Source organism: Syngnathus scovelli, chromosome 14, assembly GCF_024217435.2.
Source record: "Syngnathus scovelli strain Florida chromosome 14, RoL_Ssco_1.2, whole genome shotgun sequence".
Taxonomy (NCBI): domain Eukaryota; kingdom Metazoa; phylum Chordata; class Actinopteri; order Syngnathiformes; family Syngnathidae; genus Syngnathus; species Syngnathus scovelli.
In genome coordinates this window covers 5,395,823-5,414,805 of record NC_090860.1, presented here as the reverse complement: position 1 = coordinate 5,414,805, position 18,983 = coordinate 5,395,823, and the positions used below count along the sequence as shown (strand labels likewise).

At 47.2% G+C, this 18,983-nt stretch overlaps 3 protein-coding genes across 3 annotated transcripts; 2 read left to right on the top strand and 1 right to left on the bottom strand.

Moving 5' to 3' along the window:
- The first annotated feature begins 807 nt into the window (after positions 1 to 807).
- ahsa1b (AHA1, activator of heat shock protein ATPase homolog 1b) lies at positions 808 to 10,750 on the top strand. Its single transcript, XM_049739982.2, has 9 exons — positions 808 to 1,046; positions 2,291 to 2,481; positions 2,566 to 2,648; positions 2,722 to 2,839; positions 2,913 to 3,004; positions 3,109 to 3,240; positions 9,707 to 9,808; positions 9,901 to 9,952; positions 10,124 to 10,750. Exons 1-9 carry the CDS (start codon positions 967 to 969, stop codon positions 10,294 to 10,296), a joined length of 1,023 nt encoding a protein of 340 aa, XP_049595939.1. The 5' UTR covers positions 808 to 966; the 3' UTR covers positions 10,297 to 10,750.
- A 96-nt stretch (positions 10,751 to 10,846) lies between these two features.
- On the bottom strand, positions 10,847 to 12,863 carry LOC125980620 (dr1-associated corepressor). Its single transcript, XM_049739987.2, has 6 exons — positions 12,643 to 12,863; positions 12,378 to 12,450; positions 11,831 to 11,924; positions 11,637 to 11,753; positions 11,467 to 11,563; positions 10,847 to 11,237 (listed from the first exon to the last, which is right to left on the bottom strand). Exons 1-6 carry the CDS (start codon positions 12,682 to 12,684, stop codon positions 11,211 to 11,213), a joined length of 450 nt encoding a protein of 149 aa, XP_049595944.1. The 5' UTR covers positions 12,685 to 12,863; the 3' UTR covers positions 10,847 to 11,210.
- A 25-nt stretch (positions 12,864 to 12,888) lies between these two features.
- On the top strand, positions 12,889 to 18,572 carry LOC125980616 (uncharacterized). The gene is made up of 2 exons (XM_049739981.2): positions 12,889 to 16,229; positions 16,309 to 18,572. Exon 2 carries the CDS (start codon positions 16,488 to 16,490, stop codon positions 17,685 to 17,687), a length of 1,200 nt encoding a protein of 399 aa, XP_049595938.1. The 5' UTR covers positions 12,889 to 16,229; positions 16,309 to 16,487; the 3' UTR covers positions 17,688 to 18,572.
- Positions 18,573 to 18,983: the final 411 nt, after the last annotated feature.

The window sequence follows — 18,983 nt, the reverse complement described above, 5'->3', positions numbered from 1 at the left end:
TTCCCCCACAGTTTCCATTGATAAGTGGATGTTGAGCCATTTCACTGGGAAAAAAGATGGGTGTTGGAACGCTTCCATTGCCATAAGTATGGGTGTTGGCAGAAAAGGGGCTCTGATGTGAAAATACCCACACCTGAAAAGAGTAGGTGTTTCAAAATCCATATTTTTTCAGGGTGTTGAATCTTTTCATGGGTGGGTTGTTGATATTGATAACAAATAATCTGGATGTTTCACCATCTACAGTTTTTCTTCTGGAAGGGGGCTCAATGATATCAATGATGCTGTTTTACAGCATTTATTTTGGGTTGACGGCATGACTATGAACTATGATTGCATTCATGAACTGGCATTTTTGGAAGGTGGCCTCCTAAGAGTATATCTATACTTCAGAGCAATCAGTTTGTGTATGTTATTTGTGTTATCTGTCGTCACGTATTCTATCATGCCACTAATAATAAATTGGTGAATTTTGAGTAGGCTACGTTTACTTCATATCCATATATCGTTTCTACTGTAGCGAAGGCTAGTCCTCTAGCCACTGTTAGCATTAGTTCACCACTGATTATGTATGACATCACAAAGTAGCAGTACGTGTTAAATGACACAGAACACGTAGAAAATGACGTGAATAGAAACTGCAACTGAACTTTCTCGCTCGGGTGCTCGACCAAGTAGAGCGGCCATCTTGAAAAGCCGAGGTAAGGGACGAGAGTCGCGAGCGGAGACGTCACGCGAGACTTCGGATTGGGCCGGATATCCGGTGTGACAGAAGTCCAACCAAACACGGCAAAAGAGGCGTTCCCTTCTCAACAACTTCCGTTTCCAGCAATTTCTCGTCTCGCGGAGTAAACTCTCTCGTGGGGGCCGGCCGGAGACTTCTAGAAGCAACGTGTGCGAGCTCGAGTCCACACCGGCGTCGGCAAAGCACTCTCGTCACGGTCCATTTTATTTTTGACGACAGCCGAGATGGCCAAGTGGGGCGAAGGAGACCCTCGCTGGATCGTAGAGGAGCGAGCGGACGCCACGAACGTCAACAACTGGCATTGGTGAGGCGCGAAGAAAGGACGTTAGTCTGCGAGCTTGACGGCTAATGCTAATAGCACACCGACCTCGTTCGGGGGGCGCACGAAAAGAGCACATTGGGGCTCTTCCAGGTCTTTCAACGTTGTCGCAACGCTTCGTCTTGTTACCGCTAAGCTTGATTAACAAGTAGTAAAATATCTAATATAAAAATGTCTAGGTTAATTTTGTCTGAAAGCTAACAGCTAAAGTAGCACAGGCGAGAAAAGTGTTACTAAAGGAATTGATAATTGTCATTCACCCGCTTATGGACTAAGTCTTTAACAAACAGCGAACCAGCTCTCGAAGTACGTCTTGAGTAGGTTCACATTCATTGCAGGTGAATTTTAAATCTTAAATGCTCTCAAACAAAAATCATTATACTTTGATTTTAAACTCCTCTTGCAGCATTACATAAATAAATGGCTTTCAGCTGTTTAAATCCCAACTATTACCACACTTTGTTTAAAATGTTCATTCCACAAGTCATTTGGGTACTCACGATGAATGATTATTGGAGATAATCGTGAGTTAGCTGGGCACAATCAAAATTGTGCACTACTACAAAAGTTAGCAGATTTTCTTCTTCCTTACACTGCCAAATGTGTGTTCTCTTCTTTCTTTGTGTGCAATGATTTCAAATGAGAGTATAACATTTACAGGCAACGAGAGCTAAAAACCATTGCTTGCACTAGTTTGTAATTGTCATATTGTCAGCATGTCACCATATGCAAATGAAAATTGAGCTGGCTTCATAATCAAATGTCGTCACAGCCAGTCAGCGTGTCAAGCGTCATCTTCCGCCCTCTGAGTTGGTTCTCCATGGCAACCACACTCCATTGGCATGGTGACTTGATGGAACAACATTTTTCTGGAAATGTTTAGCGCAATCCCCAAGACTTGTGCAGTAGTCCCGCACATTTGACAAGTGCTAAAAATACGATGTTGCGCGGTCTGGGAGGTCTTAGGTTCCCAGTGTATTACAAGTTGCTATGATATACACCATCAACTCAAGATGTGCCCTAAAACACAATTAAAACATCTGCACAAGAAGATATTTGGTAAAAATGGATCGCAAGCTAAAGACATCAGTCATAGTTGAGTAGAACCGAGTGGGATGTTTCCCAAGTCCCAGTGCTGGTGCATGCAGCGTAAAGGTTTACTACAAGTGCGGATTTTTAAAGAACTCTTATGACTTCTTTTCAAGTTGTAACAATTGCTTCCTCCTCAGGACGGAACGAGATGCCACAAGCTGGTCGTCGGATAAGTTAAAAAGTCTGTTGCTGGGCCTGCGGGTGGAGAGCGGCGAAGGAAGCTGCGAGGTGACTGAGGTGAGCAAGGTGGAGGGTGAGGCGTCCATCAACAACCGCAAAGGCAAACTGATCTTCTTCTATGAATGGAACCTGAAAGCAACCTGGACAGGTTGGTCAAAGTTGTGAGATATCGATCTACAACATCGTCGGCCTGTGAAAATGTAAACCTTTGGACTTTTTTTTGTTTTAACAGGAATGTCCAAATCGGGAATAAAATACCAGGGCTCTGTGGAGATTCCTAACCTGTCTGATGAGAACGATATGGAGGATCTGGATGTAAGCAGTCAAGATGGGACACTTGGAGCGTTGTTGTTGGAGCAGTGACACTTGTGTTGTCATCTTCTCGTAGATTAGCATTGCACTGAACAAAGATGAACCGGAGACGCTGCTGGTCCACTTGATGAAATCCAGAGGAGCTGAGAAGATACGCGAGGCTCTGGGAAGCTACGTGGGCTTATTGAAATCAGGTCAACCCAGATGTTGCTGATCCTTTTTGGGGCGACACGTATGTAACTCGGGTTATTTTTTCCGTGCGCGCAGAGTTCACTCAGGGGATGATCCTGCCGACAGCCAACGGCGTGGCGCCGCTGCAGTCGTCCTCGCAGTCCAAAGCCAAGACGGACAAAACTCTGGTACCTCACATTCATCTCTGCAGGCGTTCCTTCAGCAAAAGACGCGCTGACTCCATTTTGGGTTTTTTTGTGTTTTGTTTTTTTGCTGGGGGGGCGGGGTGCAGATTTCTTCATCAAGTAGCAGCTCAGCGCCAGCGGCCAACACGGGCGTGAAGATTCCCACGTGCAAGTTCAGGTTGACAGAAACGTTCCTCACCAGCCCGGCAGACCTCTTCAAAGTCTTTGTCAACCAGGAGGTGAGAAGCGGATACGTTGCCCAGCCCTCTTCTGGCAGTGGTGGACAATGTATAGCCGCTCCGTTTTTTTTGTAGCTTCCTACTTGGTCTTTGAGCATATTTGCATCTTCATTCACACTTGAATTGTGTCTGTTTGATAATGAGAAAACAGAAGGAGATTGCAAATAAGCTCAAGTAAAGAGTTATTTTTCACAGAGGATAGAAGATATTCCCGTGAGTCTTGTTGAATTCCCCGTCTACATCAGTCGCTACCGTTTGTGTTTAACTGTGCGTTCTTTAAAGCTTTAGAACTTTAGCTGCTTTCATTAGCCTCTCTAGTGTTTCCCATTAAAGCCCACGTATCACGGTAATAAATTCTACTGTTTTACTCATTCAGATATAGTCTATATAATGTGGAACAGCGATGCTTTTGTCTGAATTCCTCGTTTTGATAGGTCACTGGTCCCTTTTCTACTTGTTCTGAGGTGCGGCTCAGAGCAAGCTGTTTTGGTGCGGTCTCTCACTAGAACAGCTGGATGCGTCAATTGACGCGCATCACAACTTTGCGTCATGGATACTTAACACGCATTTGTAGGAAAAATCAGAAAAAAATTGACTTATTTATTTAGCATGCATAATAAAAAAACAAAGACAAAAACTTATTTTAATTACTTGTGTGCAAGATACAGCAGTTTATACCTAGAACAGCTAGAAACCGGATTCGGTTGAAGTTGGGAAATTGTGTAAAATGTAAATACAGTGGAGCCTCGGTTTTCAAACGTCCCGGTTCTCGAACAAATCGATATCGAACAAAAAATTCGAGATTCTTTTGCTTCGGATGTCAGACAAAATTTCGGTTGTCGAACCTCGCGAGATGAGCCGAGAGGACCCGCATGCCAACTGACTCCCTTCGTTATTACATTCTCGTTACTCTGAGAATTGCATCAACTGTAATCATGCCTCCAAAGGAAGCAAGTGGGAGCAGTAAAGCAATCCTAAAACACAAAGACGCTCTTAAAGCTATGTGACAGTGAGCGACCGGCGTGCTGCGGCTGCGCGATCGGACCAAATTAAGGTTTTCTGAAGTTTTCCTGAGCCCATTTGGTGATATCCTTTACACAGTCATGTCGGTCTTTAAGGCAGTGCCGTCTGAGGGATCGAAGATCATAGTCATTCAGTCTAGGTTTCTGGCCGTGGCACTTTTCACCAGAGAATTTCACCAGATTCTCTGAACCTTTTGATGATATTATGGACCGTAGATGTTGAAATCCCTAAATTCCTTGCAATTTTGCTTTGAGAAATGTTGTTCTTAAACTGTTCAACTATTTTCTCACGCAGTTGTGGACAAAGTGGTGAACCTCACCCCATCCTTGCTTGTGAATGACTGAGCATGTTTGGGGAGGCTCCTTTTATACCCAATCATGGTACCCACCTGTTCCCAATTAGCCTGATCACATGTGGGATGTTCCAAATAGCTGTTTGATGAGCTTTTCTTAGCTTTCTCAGTACTATTTGCCACCGTTCGCAACCATGAAATTCTATGTTAATTATTATTAAGTTTATCAGTTTGAACATTAAATATGTTGTCTTTGTAGTGTATTTAATTGAATGTGGGTTGAGAAAAATTTTCAAATTGTTGTATTTTGTTTTTATTTACATTTTACACAATTTCCCAACTTCAACCGTATCCGGTTTGTAGATGCGTCAATTGACACAATTGAACATTATAGCATGCGCAGTATGGTTATCCATGTAACAAAGTTTAATAATGTGTAACAAAGTTCTTTCACAAGCATTTCAGTCACAGACTTGCATGTTTGTGCTTGTCCCGAATATCAGGCAGCCTTATCTTTGCAGGCGATGCAAATTTTAGCCATACATTTTGCACATACAGGGCGTTTCCAAACATCACAGACAGTTCTGTTGTGGCTTTTTATCTGACAAGTCACTCTTGTTGTCAATTTTCCCGTTGCTGTTGACGCTGCCATTGGTACAGGATTCCTGGCTGACATCTAAGCTAATGTCAGTTCTGTAGACAGCTGACGTAAGAATTCCCTGCGTGAGATATTAGTGCCAGTGACTGTAGATTATCCACGAATTGACTCCAGCCATATCTAGAATGTTGATGAACACTGCAAGTGGCCATCTTCTGCATCCTGCCTTTGTAGACATCTGTTGGCACATTGCGTCAAGCATGTCGGCATTTGTTGCTGTTGTAATACAGGATTGATTCTGGCTTCTTTTTGCCATCTGTCTAGCACAGAAAACCTTTGTGCAGAGTTGACAGCAGCACAACAGATTTAGAGGGCTTTGATTGGTATCTGATCAACTGGATGGAGCCAGACCTGTAAAATACTGACTCGTGAGTGGCCATCTTTGAAGAGCTTGGAATCTCTCTCCTGTTTCATCGCATGGTGCCAACTATTGATGTCCGCTTTTCCAAAAGCTTCAGTGCTAGGTCTTTGCTTGTGAAAAAGTTGTCAGTACTGACTTTGTAGCCACGCCAAAGTGCGGCTCCATAAGTGTCATCACTACATGTGTCCCCAAACTGTTGACTCTCTGCTCATCCTTCCCAAGATATGGCTTCACACCGAGGCAGTACTTTGTTCCAACTTCAGCAAGGACCCAAAACTTGATTCCAAACTTGTCGGGTTTATTTGGCATATATTGAGTGAACCTACAGCAAGTTTTGGTTGGAAACAGCTGTTCATCCACTCACTGTTAGTGAATCCTGCGGAATATATGCCTTCTGACTGTTCTCAACAAATCTGTCCAAAACCCATGACATCGAACAAAACTTGTCTTTCTTGACCCTCTCTCCACAAGTGGAACTCACATCAAAACGGATGTACTTTTTTATTTTTCTGAATCGGTCACGAGGCATTGCTTGACGAAAGGCTTGGCGTCGATATTTTTCTGACCACAGCAAATCTAGTGGAAAGTTCTTGGCATTCATACACCCTCAAGTACAGCAACCCAATAAATGCATCAAGCTCATTATCAGATATATCCCACAAGGGATCAGACGTGCGGGCATACTCAAGAGTGCAGCACTTGATGTGACGAGTCATGCCTTCATCAACAAGTAGTCTGAATGCATCAACAGGTGTTCTGGTGTAATTTGTAGGACCTGCTTTTGCTGTAAATACATTCTGTACCTGCATTCGTCCAAGGGGTGCTGTTACTCCTAAAATCTCCCACTCTGTGCCATCTTTGCTGCTAACGTTACATCCCACCCTACTTTCATTGTGTGGAGCACTGACTGGAACAGCAACCCCTTTTGTAGCATCCCCTTCTTGTCTGTGAGAAGATGCCTCCTCCACTTCTGTAGCATCCCCCTCTTCTCTGTATGAGGGTGCCGCCTCCGCTTCTACCGCGTCCCCTTCTATGTCTGATGTGACGTCATCGGAACTCGAAGATGTTACTGCGTATTCTTCGGTATCACTGCTTGTTGATACGTCATCAAACTTGTCACTGCTGTCTGTATCAAGCAGCTTCTGAAGATGTTCGAGAGCCTGCTTGGCCGTTGTAGCACTGTGGGCGCGTGCTTTGTTGTTGTAGTTGTGATAAACACGGGTGGCCTGGCGCTTCAGCCTGCTTACTTTCTTTTGAAGGCTGATGCGACGTTGATTTTGTTCTCTTCATCTCTATATTATGATACAATTACACTCGTAAACTCCGCTACGATATCCTCACACAATTACATTCTTGGGGCATGCGCTCGAACAAGACGATCGCGCTAACATGACATGCGCAACAACATGTGATGTGTGACGGTAACGTGTCGCATCGATGGCGCGTCAATTGACACACCCCGCTGTTAGAGGTAGATCAAAACAGCCACTGTCCATCCATCCATCTTCTTCCGCTTATCCGGTGTCGGGTCGCGGGGGCAGCAGCTTCAGGAGGGACTCCCCTCTCCCCAGCCACTTCATCCAGCTCATCCCGGGGGATCCCAAGGCGTTCCCAGGCCAGCTGAGAGACATACAGTGCCTTGCGAAAGTATTCGGCCCCCTTGAACCTTTCAACATTTCGCCACATTTCACGCTTCAAAAGATATAATCCATCCATCCATCTTCTTCCGCTTATCCGGGGTCGGGTCGCGGGGGCAGCAGCTTTAGGAGGGACTCCCAGACTTCCCTCTCCCCAGCTCATCCCGGGGGATCCCAAGGCGTTCCCAGGCCAGCTGAGAGACATAGTCTCTCCAGCGCGTCCTGGGTCGTCCCCGGGGTCTCCTACCGGTGGGACATGCCCGGAACACCTCCCCAGGGAGGCGTCCAGGGGGCATCCTGATAAGATGCCCAAGCCACCTCATCTGGCTCCTCTCAACGTGGAGGAGTAGCGACTCTACTCCGAGTCTCTCCCGGATGACCGAGCTTCTCACCCTATCTCTAAGGGAGAGCCCGGACATCCTGCGGAGAAAACTCATTTCGGCCGCTTGTATCCGAGATCTCGTTCTTTCGGTCACGACCCATAGCTCGTGACCATAGGTGAGGGTAGGAGCGTAAATCGACCGGTAAATTGAGAGCTTTACCTTTTGGCTCAGCTCTCTCTTCACCACAACGGACCGGTACAGGGTCCGCATTACTGCCGACGCTGCACCGATCCGCCTGTCAATCTCACGCTCGATCCTCCCCTCACTCGTGAACAAGACTCCAAGATACTTGAACTCCTCCACTTGGGGCAGGATCTCATCCCCGATCCGGAGAGGGCATTCCACCCTTTTCCGATCGAGGACCATGGACTCGGATTTGGAGGTGCTGACCCTCATCCCGACCGCTTCACACTCGGCTGCAAACCGTTCCAGCGAGAGCTGGAGATCACGGCCTGAAGAAGCCAACAGCACCACGTCATCTGCAAAAAGCAGAGACGCGATGCTGAGGTCCCCAAACCGGACCCCCTCAACGCCTCGGCTGCGCCTAGAAATTCTGTCCATAAAAATTATGAACAGAATCGGTGACAAAGGGCAGCCTTGGCGGAGTCCAACCCTCACTGGGAACGAATCCGACTTACTGCCGGAAATGCGGACCAGACTCTGGCATCGTCCTGGTGCCAAGTGCACACATGGACACCCTTATGTTTGAACATGGTGTTCATTATTGAAAATCCGTGTCGAGCACAGAAGTCCAACAATAGAACACCGCTCGGGTTCAGATCGGGGGGGCCGTTCCTCCCAATCACGCCCTTCCAGGTCTCACTGTCATTGCCCACGTGAGCATTGAAGTCACCCAGTAGAACGATGGAGTCCCCAGAAGGAGCGCTCTCCAGCACTTCCTCCAGAGACCCCAAGAAGGGTGGGTACTCTGAGCTGCCGTTTGGTGCATAGACACAAACAACAGTCAGGACCCGTCCCCCCACCCGAAGGCGGAGGGAGGCTACCCTCTCGTTCACCGGGGTGAACCCCAATGTGCAGGCGCCCAGCCGGGGTGCAATAAGTATACCCACACCTGCTCGACGCCTCTCACCGTGGGCAACTCCAGAGTGGAAGAGAGTCCAGCCCCTCTCGAGAGGGCTTGTACCGGAACCCAAACTGTGCGTGGAGGCTAGTCTGACTATATCTAGTCGGAATCTTTCTGCCTCGCACACCAGCTCGGGCTCCTTTCCAGCCAGAGAGGTGACATTCCATGTCCCAAGAGCCAGCTTCTGCAGCCGGGGATCAGACCGCCAAGGTACCTGCCTTTGGCTGCCGCCCAGCTCACATTGCACCCGACCCCTTCGGCCCCTCCCACAGGTGGTGAGCCCATGGGAAGGGGGGGGACCCACATTTCCATTTCGGGCTATGCCCGGCCGGGCCCCATGGGCGAAGGCCCGGCCACCAGACGCTCGCCTTCGAGCCCCGCCTCCAGGCCTGGCTCCAAAGGGAGGCCCCGGTGACCCGCGTCCGGGCGAGGGAAAACAAAGTCCATTTGTGTTTTTCATCATAAGGGGCTTGGGTGAGCCGTGCTTTGTCTGACCCCTCACCTAGGACCCGTTTGCCATGGGTGACCCTTCCAGGGGCATGAAGCCCCCGACAACATGGCTCCTAGGATCATAGGGGCACGCAAACCCCTCCACCACGATAAGGTGACGACTCACGGAGGGGCAAAAGATATAACATTTTAATTTTTTGTCAAGAATCAACAAGTGGGACACAATCGTCAAGTGGAATGAAATTTATTGGATAATTTAAACTTTAACAAATAAAAAACTGAAAAGTGGCCCGCAAAGACAAATTGTGCATCAAATTTGTGTGTCATTACTAGAATTGCAAATTGTCTTCTCTTTCAATATATTTTTTTAAAAATATTTGTCAGTTTGTTTTGTAGCTTTTACTGTATATAATATGAGGTGCTCATACATTTATTTGGGTTAACAGTCATAATGGCCCTCCGAAAGAAGCTATGACTACAATGTGGCCCACGAAAAAAATGAGTTTGACGCCCCGATCTAATGAAATGTCATCGCCGGCATTATCGACGTCCACTCTAGCATGTTGTGCTTGTTGCAGATGATTCAAGCCTTCACGCACGCTCCGGCCACAGTGGAGGGAGAGAAAGGAGGAAAGTTTCGTCTGCTCGGTGGAAATGTTTTGGGGGAGTTCGTGGAGTTGGTGAGATGTGGTGTCTTCATCAAGAAGCAAAATCTTTGATCGTGCTTGTTGGTGTTTTGCGTTTAAGTGCTTCTCTTAACTCCTGCTTGTAGGTGCGAGATGAGAAAATAGTCATGAAGTGGCGGTACAACAACTGGCCTTGTGGTATGTATTTGCACACACGCAGGAACTCCAGGCTTCCGCTCAGATACGTTTGCATGGCTGCGGTGAATTACGAGCATTTTCTTACTCGCGTAATCATTCGAAGCCTCTGGAAAATTTTCTGACTACAAAGCACGGCTGATTAATTTTGTGACTGATTTGCATCGGTTTCAGAGCACTACGCCACTGTGACACTGACGTTGGCGGACCGCAGCAGCGAGACGGAATTGCGTGTGGATTGTCGCGGGGTTCCCAACGACGATGAGGATCGGACCAAGGACGGCTGGCGCAGGTTCTACTTTGAAGCCATCAAACAGACATTTGGCTACGGTGCCCGACTCTTCTGAAACATCCTTTTTTCTTCATTTCAACTCATCATCGTTACGTTCGGTGACATCTTGACGTGAACTCGGCGAGGACCGTTTGTTTGTGTGTTTTTTATTTTTGTTCTTCAACTTTAGTTTTGTCCCTATCAAGTATTTGTTGTTAAGAGGAACCTCACAAGAACCACTCAAGCAATTTGGCCTCCATGTCTCCAAGCAAAAGAACCAACATTGCATTTATTTAAGCAAACAAGCAGCTCTGGAAAAAGGTTTTTTGTAAGAGCGTAGCGCCGGTGCATGTTGATCTTCATAGCCGCGGCCACTTGCATAATGTCCCAGCTTTTATGAAGGCATGATGCGGGAAGCGAGCGTAGCAGACGGAAACATTCCCGCCGCCACCGCGGGGTTAATCTATTTATATCTTTTCATGCCGACGTTGTGATGGCAAACTATTGGAATAAACCAATCACTGCGTGCACTTTCTGTGTTTATTTAAACGACAACTCTAAATTTCCCCCAAAACAGTTTCAAAACTATTACAAGGCCTCGAAATGATCAGAATGTAACCAATCAGTTTGCTTTGATTGATTATTTATTGTCGTTTAAACGCATCTTCCACTTTCACAATGTTGTTGAACATGTTTTTGCGCACACAAAAAGGTTGGATGGTTTAAAAACGTTAATTTATAGGTTCTTTAAAAATTAAACGCTTCAAAAACGCAAACCTATGTGCAAACGCCTAGAAAGGCCTGAAAACACAAAACAATCGACCTCAGCAACACCTGCAAATGTACAAAAATGAAAATAGTTAACAAAAATTCATCCCAAACATAACATTTGCTACTTTTTAACCCCATCAAAAGGTATGTTTTCCCGCTCTTATTATTTGCATGAGTCTTCGTTTCTTGTCCAAAAGAAGCTAAAAGGAAGCAGGACGCTCACAAGCAGATGAAGAGCTCCGTCTCCTGTAAAAGGAGGGGGAAAAAAATGAAAAGAAATTGCCTTAAATGGCGTAATAAAAACTGCAGCCTCACAGTGGCACTGTTGCATTTAGAATTAACGTTTTCAGTTTAACGTAGCAACAAGATTTGAAGTCTGGCGTTTCGTTTGAAGACATCCTTTAGGCTTGGTAGTGCCCTCAAGAAAAAATAAAATGAGAAACATGAAGGCAGTTTCACTTAGTAGCTTATTTACACTGGAGATGGAGTCGTTGCCAAGCGAGTCCAGGCTTTGCCGCGGCGTGACTTCTGCTTTCACACTTTTCTGTATGCACACTTCGGGTCGTTTGGGCCTGCAAACAACATCGGTTAGCCCTCCGTTTTCAAGTGAAGCAACAGGCGAACGGCGTTCCCAAAATTCCTCACATGTACGATGGCCATACACTCAGGCCTCTGTTGCCTTTCGATGCACTCGGGAATGAGAATTTTGCCGTCATGTCCTTCAGGAAGTGGAAGAGTTTCTCCGACTCGATGCACTGCTTTCTACAAACGCTCACATTGATTTGATTTGCACCCGGTTGCCAAAGTTACCTAACGACTGGGACAAGATGCGCACTCACACGTGCACGAGGGACACGACGCTGCTGAGGTTGGATTTTGTGATCAAATAGGTTTTGGTGAGAAGAGACTTGAGGAACATCTCAAGAAGTCGAGCTGGCCTCCAGTTCAGGGCGTCGACACGTAATGTTTTTCAGTTTGTCATTCACTGGGACCTCAGTGCACTAATCTTTGCAATCAAAACAGATTTTCCAATATCGGTTTTCGTCGCACCCCTTCACCTAGGATAATAACAGTAGCCAGTGTTTTTAGCCAACCACGTTATCAAAACCACTATTGGCCATTCAGCCTCAGTCACATTTGACATGAGCTGTCAAACAATACAACTTATTATGTGTACGTTATTGTAGTTTTTTTTTTTAAACATCCATAGCTGTGGTTGAACTGAGCTCTCGCGATTTTCTCGACATATTTTCCCAAAATATTAGTTTTGACAGTTCCATCGTGTTTTCGTCCCAGAGCCGTTCAAATCCAAATATCAGGACGTTAAAACAAGCAAATATAATGCACGGTATTACAAAAGCAGTTTTCAAGTCGTAAAATGGATACAAATGATCACAGGTACTGCCATGGCAATCCTTCCTACCTCTGCGTTCTTCTGCATGATCTTTTTGATGCGAGCCTGACACACATACAAGCACACACGTCAGAAACTACCTTGAACTCAATGTTGTGGAAAAGTTTGTGTTTCCCACAGTCCACGAAGGCATCACATCGCCAAGCTAATTCCACGGTTCAAAAACAGGCGAGCTACCCTTCTCGTTTCCCAACCTTTCAAAAATGTTAAATGCAAGTTTTAAGAGAAAGTACTTACCAGTGCGAAACGGACATTAAATCGTCTCTTGTGTGCCGGCATCTTCGCGAGTCCCCTCGGCGCCGCCGAGTCACATTTTGCATCTTTTGTCCACGGAGCATTGCCGCGTCCATTTGTTTACAGCAAGGGAAAGAAACACGTGACAAGAAATGATTGACAGCCGCGCACCTGGCGAGGAGGGCGACGCCCACCCAATGGCGTGCTGGCGAATCGGGAGAGTCGGGAGATTTACCGGAGGGCCTCTCCAATGTGAGGTGGGTGGGGGGCATCATTTTATAGGCTACAAGTTAATCAAGTTTTTAATTCAATTCATTTTCAATTTCACCATATTTGAACCTACAACACCCCATTTGCATCGCAGTTCTCTTCCCCGTGTCTAAAGTTGGGAGATACGTTTACATGTTCAACCTCCCCTTTCATACTCATTGAAATTGATCGAGTCCAATTTAGCTTCAGGGCTGGATGACGCTCGGTGTACGGAAGAAGCGCAGCCAGAGGGTTAAACGATGGACAGAAAAACAGCCAGGTGGGGCTGAAAAAGCTCGGATACGAAAAAGAAAGAGGAAAAGAGTAAAGAGCCAGGGTTAGGTGCTTAGGGCACAACAAGGGCTAATTAGTATGCTAATATAAAGCTTGGATGCTCTGCTAGCTAATCATATTGCATTTTAGAAGATAAATATACTGCATATAATTTTCTATCTATCTATCTATCTATCTATCTATCTATCTATCTATCTATCTATCTATCTATCTATCTATCTATCTATCTATCTATCTATCTATCTATCTATCTATCTATCTATCTATCTATCCAGCTCAGTGGCCTAGTAGTAGAGTGTCCACCCTGAGACTGGAAGGTTGTGGGTTCAAACCCCGGCCGGGTCATACCAAAGACTATAAAAATGGGACCCATTGCCTCCCTGCTTGGCACTCAGCATTAAGGGTTGGAATTGGGGGGTTAGATCACCAAATGATTCCCGAGCGCGGCACCGCTGCTGCTCACTGCTCCCCTCTCCCCCAGGGGATGGATCAAAATCACATGGGGATGGGTTAAATGCAGAGGACAAATTTCACCACACCCAGATGTGTGTGTGACGATGATCATTGGGACTTTAACTTTGGGGACTCTATCTATCTATCTATCTATCTATCTATCTATCTATCTATCTATCTATCTATCTATCTATCTATCTATCTATCTATCTATCTATCTATCTATCTATCTATCTATCTATCTATCTATCTATCCTTTTATTTTCTGTTATAGTCACCCATTGTCAGCACTTAAATAGTGGAGTGGAGTGAAGTGACATGCGCCTGCCATTGGGCCGGTTGGATTTGAAACTTCCGGGCTGAAAAACGTGAGCAGGGAGACATAATCACGCCTCGTTGATTGAGAAAGTGTTGTTTTCTTTTTAATTTGGGAGTCGCTGATGGGTTCAATTGCCTATCTTGTGTGCCGACACCGTGAGTTCAATTCCCACATATGACGGTGTGAACGTGTGTGTGTGTGTCTGCGTCTGTGTGTGTGTGTGCATCGCACACAGGGTGTGTGTGAAGCGTCAGTGCAGTAGTACTGGGGTAGTAGTGTCTGTAGCTAGTGCATGTTGCTTTCTGCTTGTCACCTTCTGCTTTCAGCTACTGCCACCGGCTCGCCCCTTGACAGGGGTGAAAAGAGGAGCAGAGTGCGTAAGCCTTCTCCTGCCGGTACACAGCCTCTCCACCGTCAAGACTACTGCAGTGCCTCCCCACGGCCACACATGGATACTGGGTACCTTGCGGTCCCAGGCTAAACTGCAGGGGATCTCGGAGCAGCAGTGGGCCCCAGAGAGAAGGCGTGCAGGCCCACCGGTGTGTGGACACGCCCTGGTGCCTCTCAGCTACTGCCCCAGCTATGGACAAATAGCACCGGCAGATGGGGCTCATAGCCATGCAAGGCAACCCATCTAGGAGAAGGCCACTCCAATGTAAAACCGAAAACCCCAATGCCTAATGGGTGCATTCACATGTGCTATGGCTACGGGAGTCAACCCCTAACGAAAAAACTGTGGAGAAAACCTGCATTAGGCAGTCACCAATAGTGGTGTTTCTGGCAGTCTTCTACAACTCTCCTCTACAGAAGGTCATCGTGCACTGCATCCCACTGGAATATGCAGGGAGGAGCCAAGGCAGTGAGAGTAGAGACTGCGCGCCACTCCCCTCACTATAATCTACTCCTTTGCGCAGGCCCGCTCCAAACCTTTTATGCAATGACCTTTACATGTCATTTCTATTACGTCACACAAACACTACATCCTGGTTCCGCCCCCTGGTTTAAATTTAGAACCAAATTCGGCCCGCCAGTCAAAAAGTTTGCCCACCCCTGATGTAGCCCAACCCTGCACGCTAGGCGGCGTGAGACATATGGTCGCCAAGGAGCAGGATGGAACAGCGCTCCTCTCCGGCAGCCTCTCATGCGACTGAGCACCTCCTCCATGCTCACCCTGAATAGGAAAGGGCCTAAAAATGGTCTGTACTGCTCAACCCGGGCAGCCTGCCGCAGTTGCTGGGTCATCCCTGTATGCTACACGTGTCAAACTCAAGGCTCGGGGGCCAGATACGGCCCGCCTCATCATTTTATGTGGCCCGCGAAGACAAATTATGCATCAAATTCGTGTGTCATTACTAGAATTGCAAATTATCTTCACTTTTAATAATATCTTTTTTTTTAATATTTGACCAGTTTTTATTCGTCTGATTTGAAAACGAGTTATTTGTCAGTTTGTTTTGTAGCTTTTACTGTATATAATATGAGGTGCTCATACATTTATTTGAGTTGACAGTTATAATGGCCCTCTGAACGGAGCTATGACTTACAATGCGGCCCGCAAAAAAAAATGAGTTTGACACCCCTGTTCTATGCGGTCGAAAATATAAGAATAAGAAAATCTACGTCAACGTCATCACTGCAACCTGGAACGTCCTCACACTTTTGGATGCGCGTGATGACTCTTGTCGCCTCCGAAGAAGAACAGCGCTAGTTGCCCAGGAGCTGCAGAGATAGAACAACAATTGTTGGAGCCAATTTAGTTTCCTTAGCTTAAATTCTTATTTTTGTTTAAGATTCGCTGGCCTTGGGCCATGGACTTTTATTTGACAAAGCCTTTGGTCACCTGATCAGTCACCTGATCAGGGAAATAAATAGGCTGCTCCCACTTAGTCGTCAGTCTCAATTAGGCCAAGAAAGAAGATAGTAGTGACATGTTTTTTTACTGCTAAAAGGCTGTTTCAAGATACTTCTAGTCTGCTCCAAGCTTGAAATTTTTGGAACTTGAAACTTAGAATTTAGAAAACAAACTTTAGTTTACTTCTTGGACCCCTTTATGTTGAAACCTTAATTGAATTACAAACCATTTGGATTTGTACCTGTGTGCCACCTGTTTGCCTGCCTGCCATTCCCCCTTCCCCTTTTCCTTGCTTGGCCTACCACCTTTGCCTGCCTGCCATTGCCTCTCTGCCTCGGCCTGCATGCCTGCTTGCCTCCATTTTGGACATTCTACCTCCACCTTCGAAAGGGTATGAGCAACAGCTGTACACAGTGTTTTAAGGTAAGCGTGTGACAAGAACTATACAACATCTAACCTTTGAAATTCAAACTCAACTGAAACTGACACATCGATATTGCAGCCCTCAGCAAAACCCACTTCCATGGAGAGGACTCTATAACAGAGGTGGGAGAAGCCTACACCTTCTTCTGGAAGGGGCTTCCGGAAGGCTCCCGCCGTCTCCACGGTGTAGGTTTTGCTGTGTGATCAAGCCTACTTCAGAGGATCCCTGAATCTCTGGTCGGCATCAGTGAAAGACTGATGACCTGGCGGATTGCCCTCACAAACAACAGATATGCCACCCTCATCAGTGCATATGCTCCAACACTGGATGCTGACCCTGAGTGCAAGGAACTCTTCAACGCCTCCTTGCACACCGCCATGAATAAAACAGCTCCCACCGACAAGCTCATTCTACTCTGCGATTTCAACGCAAGAGTGGGCCCTGACGGTGTTTTATGGAAGGATGTGCTTGGGCAGCACGGTGTTGGTAAGCTCAATGCGAAAGGTCTCCGCCTCCTCACATTTTGCTCTGAGTATCGACTGGTGATCATCCAGCTGAAGAACAAGTTCAAGACCTCCTGGCAACATCCTCGCTCCAAACACTGGCATCTCCTGGATTACATCATTGTCTGCCAAGCTGACAGGAAGGAGGAGCGAGTCACCAGAGCCATGCGTGGAGCTGACTGCTGGACAGATCACCGTCTAATCAGAGCCAAACTCATCCTGGAACTCCGTCCTCCTCTCAGGAAAACACCACCCTGCAGGTGGCTCAACTGTGATGCACTGAAGTCCACGCACTCAGTCAACCTGCTCAGGGAACAGATTGCTCTACAACTGTCTAAGATCCCTGAAACACCAACCGATGTCAACATCAGCGCTACCTGGAGCACCCTTCGCACTGCCATTCACCAGGCGGTAGTAGAATCCATAGGGTACACCAGACGGAGACACCAAGACTGGTTCGACAACAGTGCACCTGATATCCACAACCTACTTCAGGTAAAACACAAGGCCCTTGCAGCTCACCTTTCCAACCTCCAATCCAGCTCGCTGAAAGCCAGCTACAACGACATCCGGGCTGAAACCCAACGCACCCTCAGAGCCATGGAGAACGAATGGTGGGTCAAGAAAGCCAGCGAGATACAGCATCACGCAGATACTAACAATTCCTATGCTCTCTATGATGCCATCAAGTCTATCTATGGCCCACAGAGAAAGAACATAGCCCCGGTCAGATCAGCAGATGGCACCATCCTGTACAAGGACAAACAACAGATCCTTGACAGATGGGCTGAGCATTTCAACACCCTGCTGAAAACCTCGTACCCAATCCGCATGGACACACTTGCCGACCTCCCCTGCCTGCCACCCGTCATTGATCTAGACACCCCCCCCCCGCTTCGCCGAGGTACGGAAAGCCATCGCCTGCCTGAAAAACAACAAGAGCCCAGGCCTTGATGGAATCCCGGCAGAAATTCTAAAGCATGTCGGATACCTCCTCAACAGCAGACTACACCAGCTGATCACCACCATCTGGTCATCTGAAGTCATCCCGCAAGATTGGAAGGATGCCAACATCATAACAATCTTTAAGCGCAAAGGTGACAAAGCAGACTGTGGAGAGATTTGCTGCTGGTGTTAGCGCTCGGACTGCTTCGTCATGGAGCGACGCCGGACTGGCCTGCTCTTCCTCCCCCGGTTGGACTGCGTCCTGAGCTCGGACTGCTCCGTCCTGGAGCATTGTTGGGATGCGTCGGCAGCGGGTCTGCGAGGCAGCGGAAGAGGGGCCAGCGCGGAGACGTCGGGCCAGGCTTGCGGCCAACCCAGGTCGCCCATCCGTGCCTTCCATTCTCCTGGCGTACGTTCGTTCGCGGGACGACAAGATGGGTTGCGTTCGCCTGATAGGATCCACGAACCGGACAGTGCGTGCCTGCTGTGTGCTCGTGTTCACAGTGGCCTGGTTGACTGTCATCTTACCGGACTCTGCTGTGCATCGGGAGCGGCTAGCGTGCTATCACGCTTATTGTTCATTGATGTTGACTTCTTATGTTATTTTTCCTGTGTTGTTTACTTGTATGTGCGTTGTGAACTCTGTCTTGTCACCCTGGGATAGTGAGAAACGTAATTTCGATCTCTTTGTGTGTCTTGACATGCGGAGGAATTGACAATAAAGGAGACTTTGACTTTGACTTTGACTTTGACTTTGTGGGAACAGCAGAGGCATTTCCCGCTTATCAGTGGCCGGGAAGGTGCTAACACGGATCATGCTACTCCGCCTAGCATCCCATGTCAGTGAAAACATCCCAGTGCGGCTTCCGGCGTGAGTGAGGCACTGTTGACATGATTTTTGTTGCTAGACAGGTACAGGAGAAATGCAGAGAACACTGCAAAGACCTGTACCTAGCTTTCATTGATCTGTCCAAGGCCTTTTGACACAGTCAACCGGGAACTGTTGTGGGAAGTGCTGGGGAAGCTGGGGGTTCCACCCAAGTTCAGAAACCACCTGCGTCAGTTCCACGACGGGATGCAAGCCTGTGTGAGCGTTGGTGGCCAACGATCTACATTCTTCAGTGTGGATGTGGGGGACAAGCAAGGGTGTGTTCTAGCACCAACCATCTTCAACATTTTCCTCTCTACCGTCACCCTCCTCTCTCAGAAACTCCTTGACCCCTCCGATGGGGTACAGATTAGATGGCAACCTATTCAATATTCGGCGCCTCCAAGCCTTCACCAAAACCACCACCTACCACATCC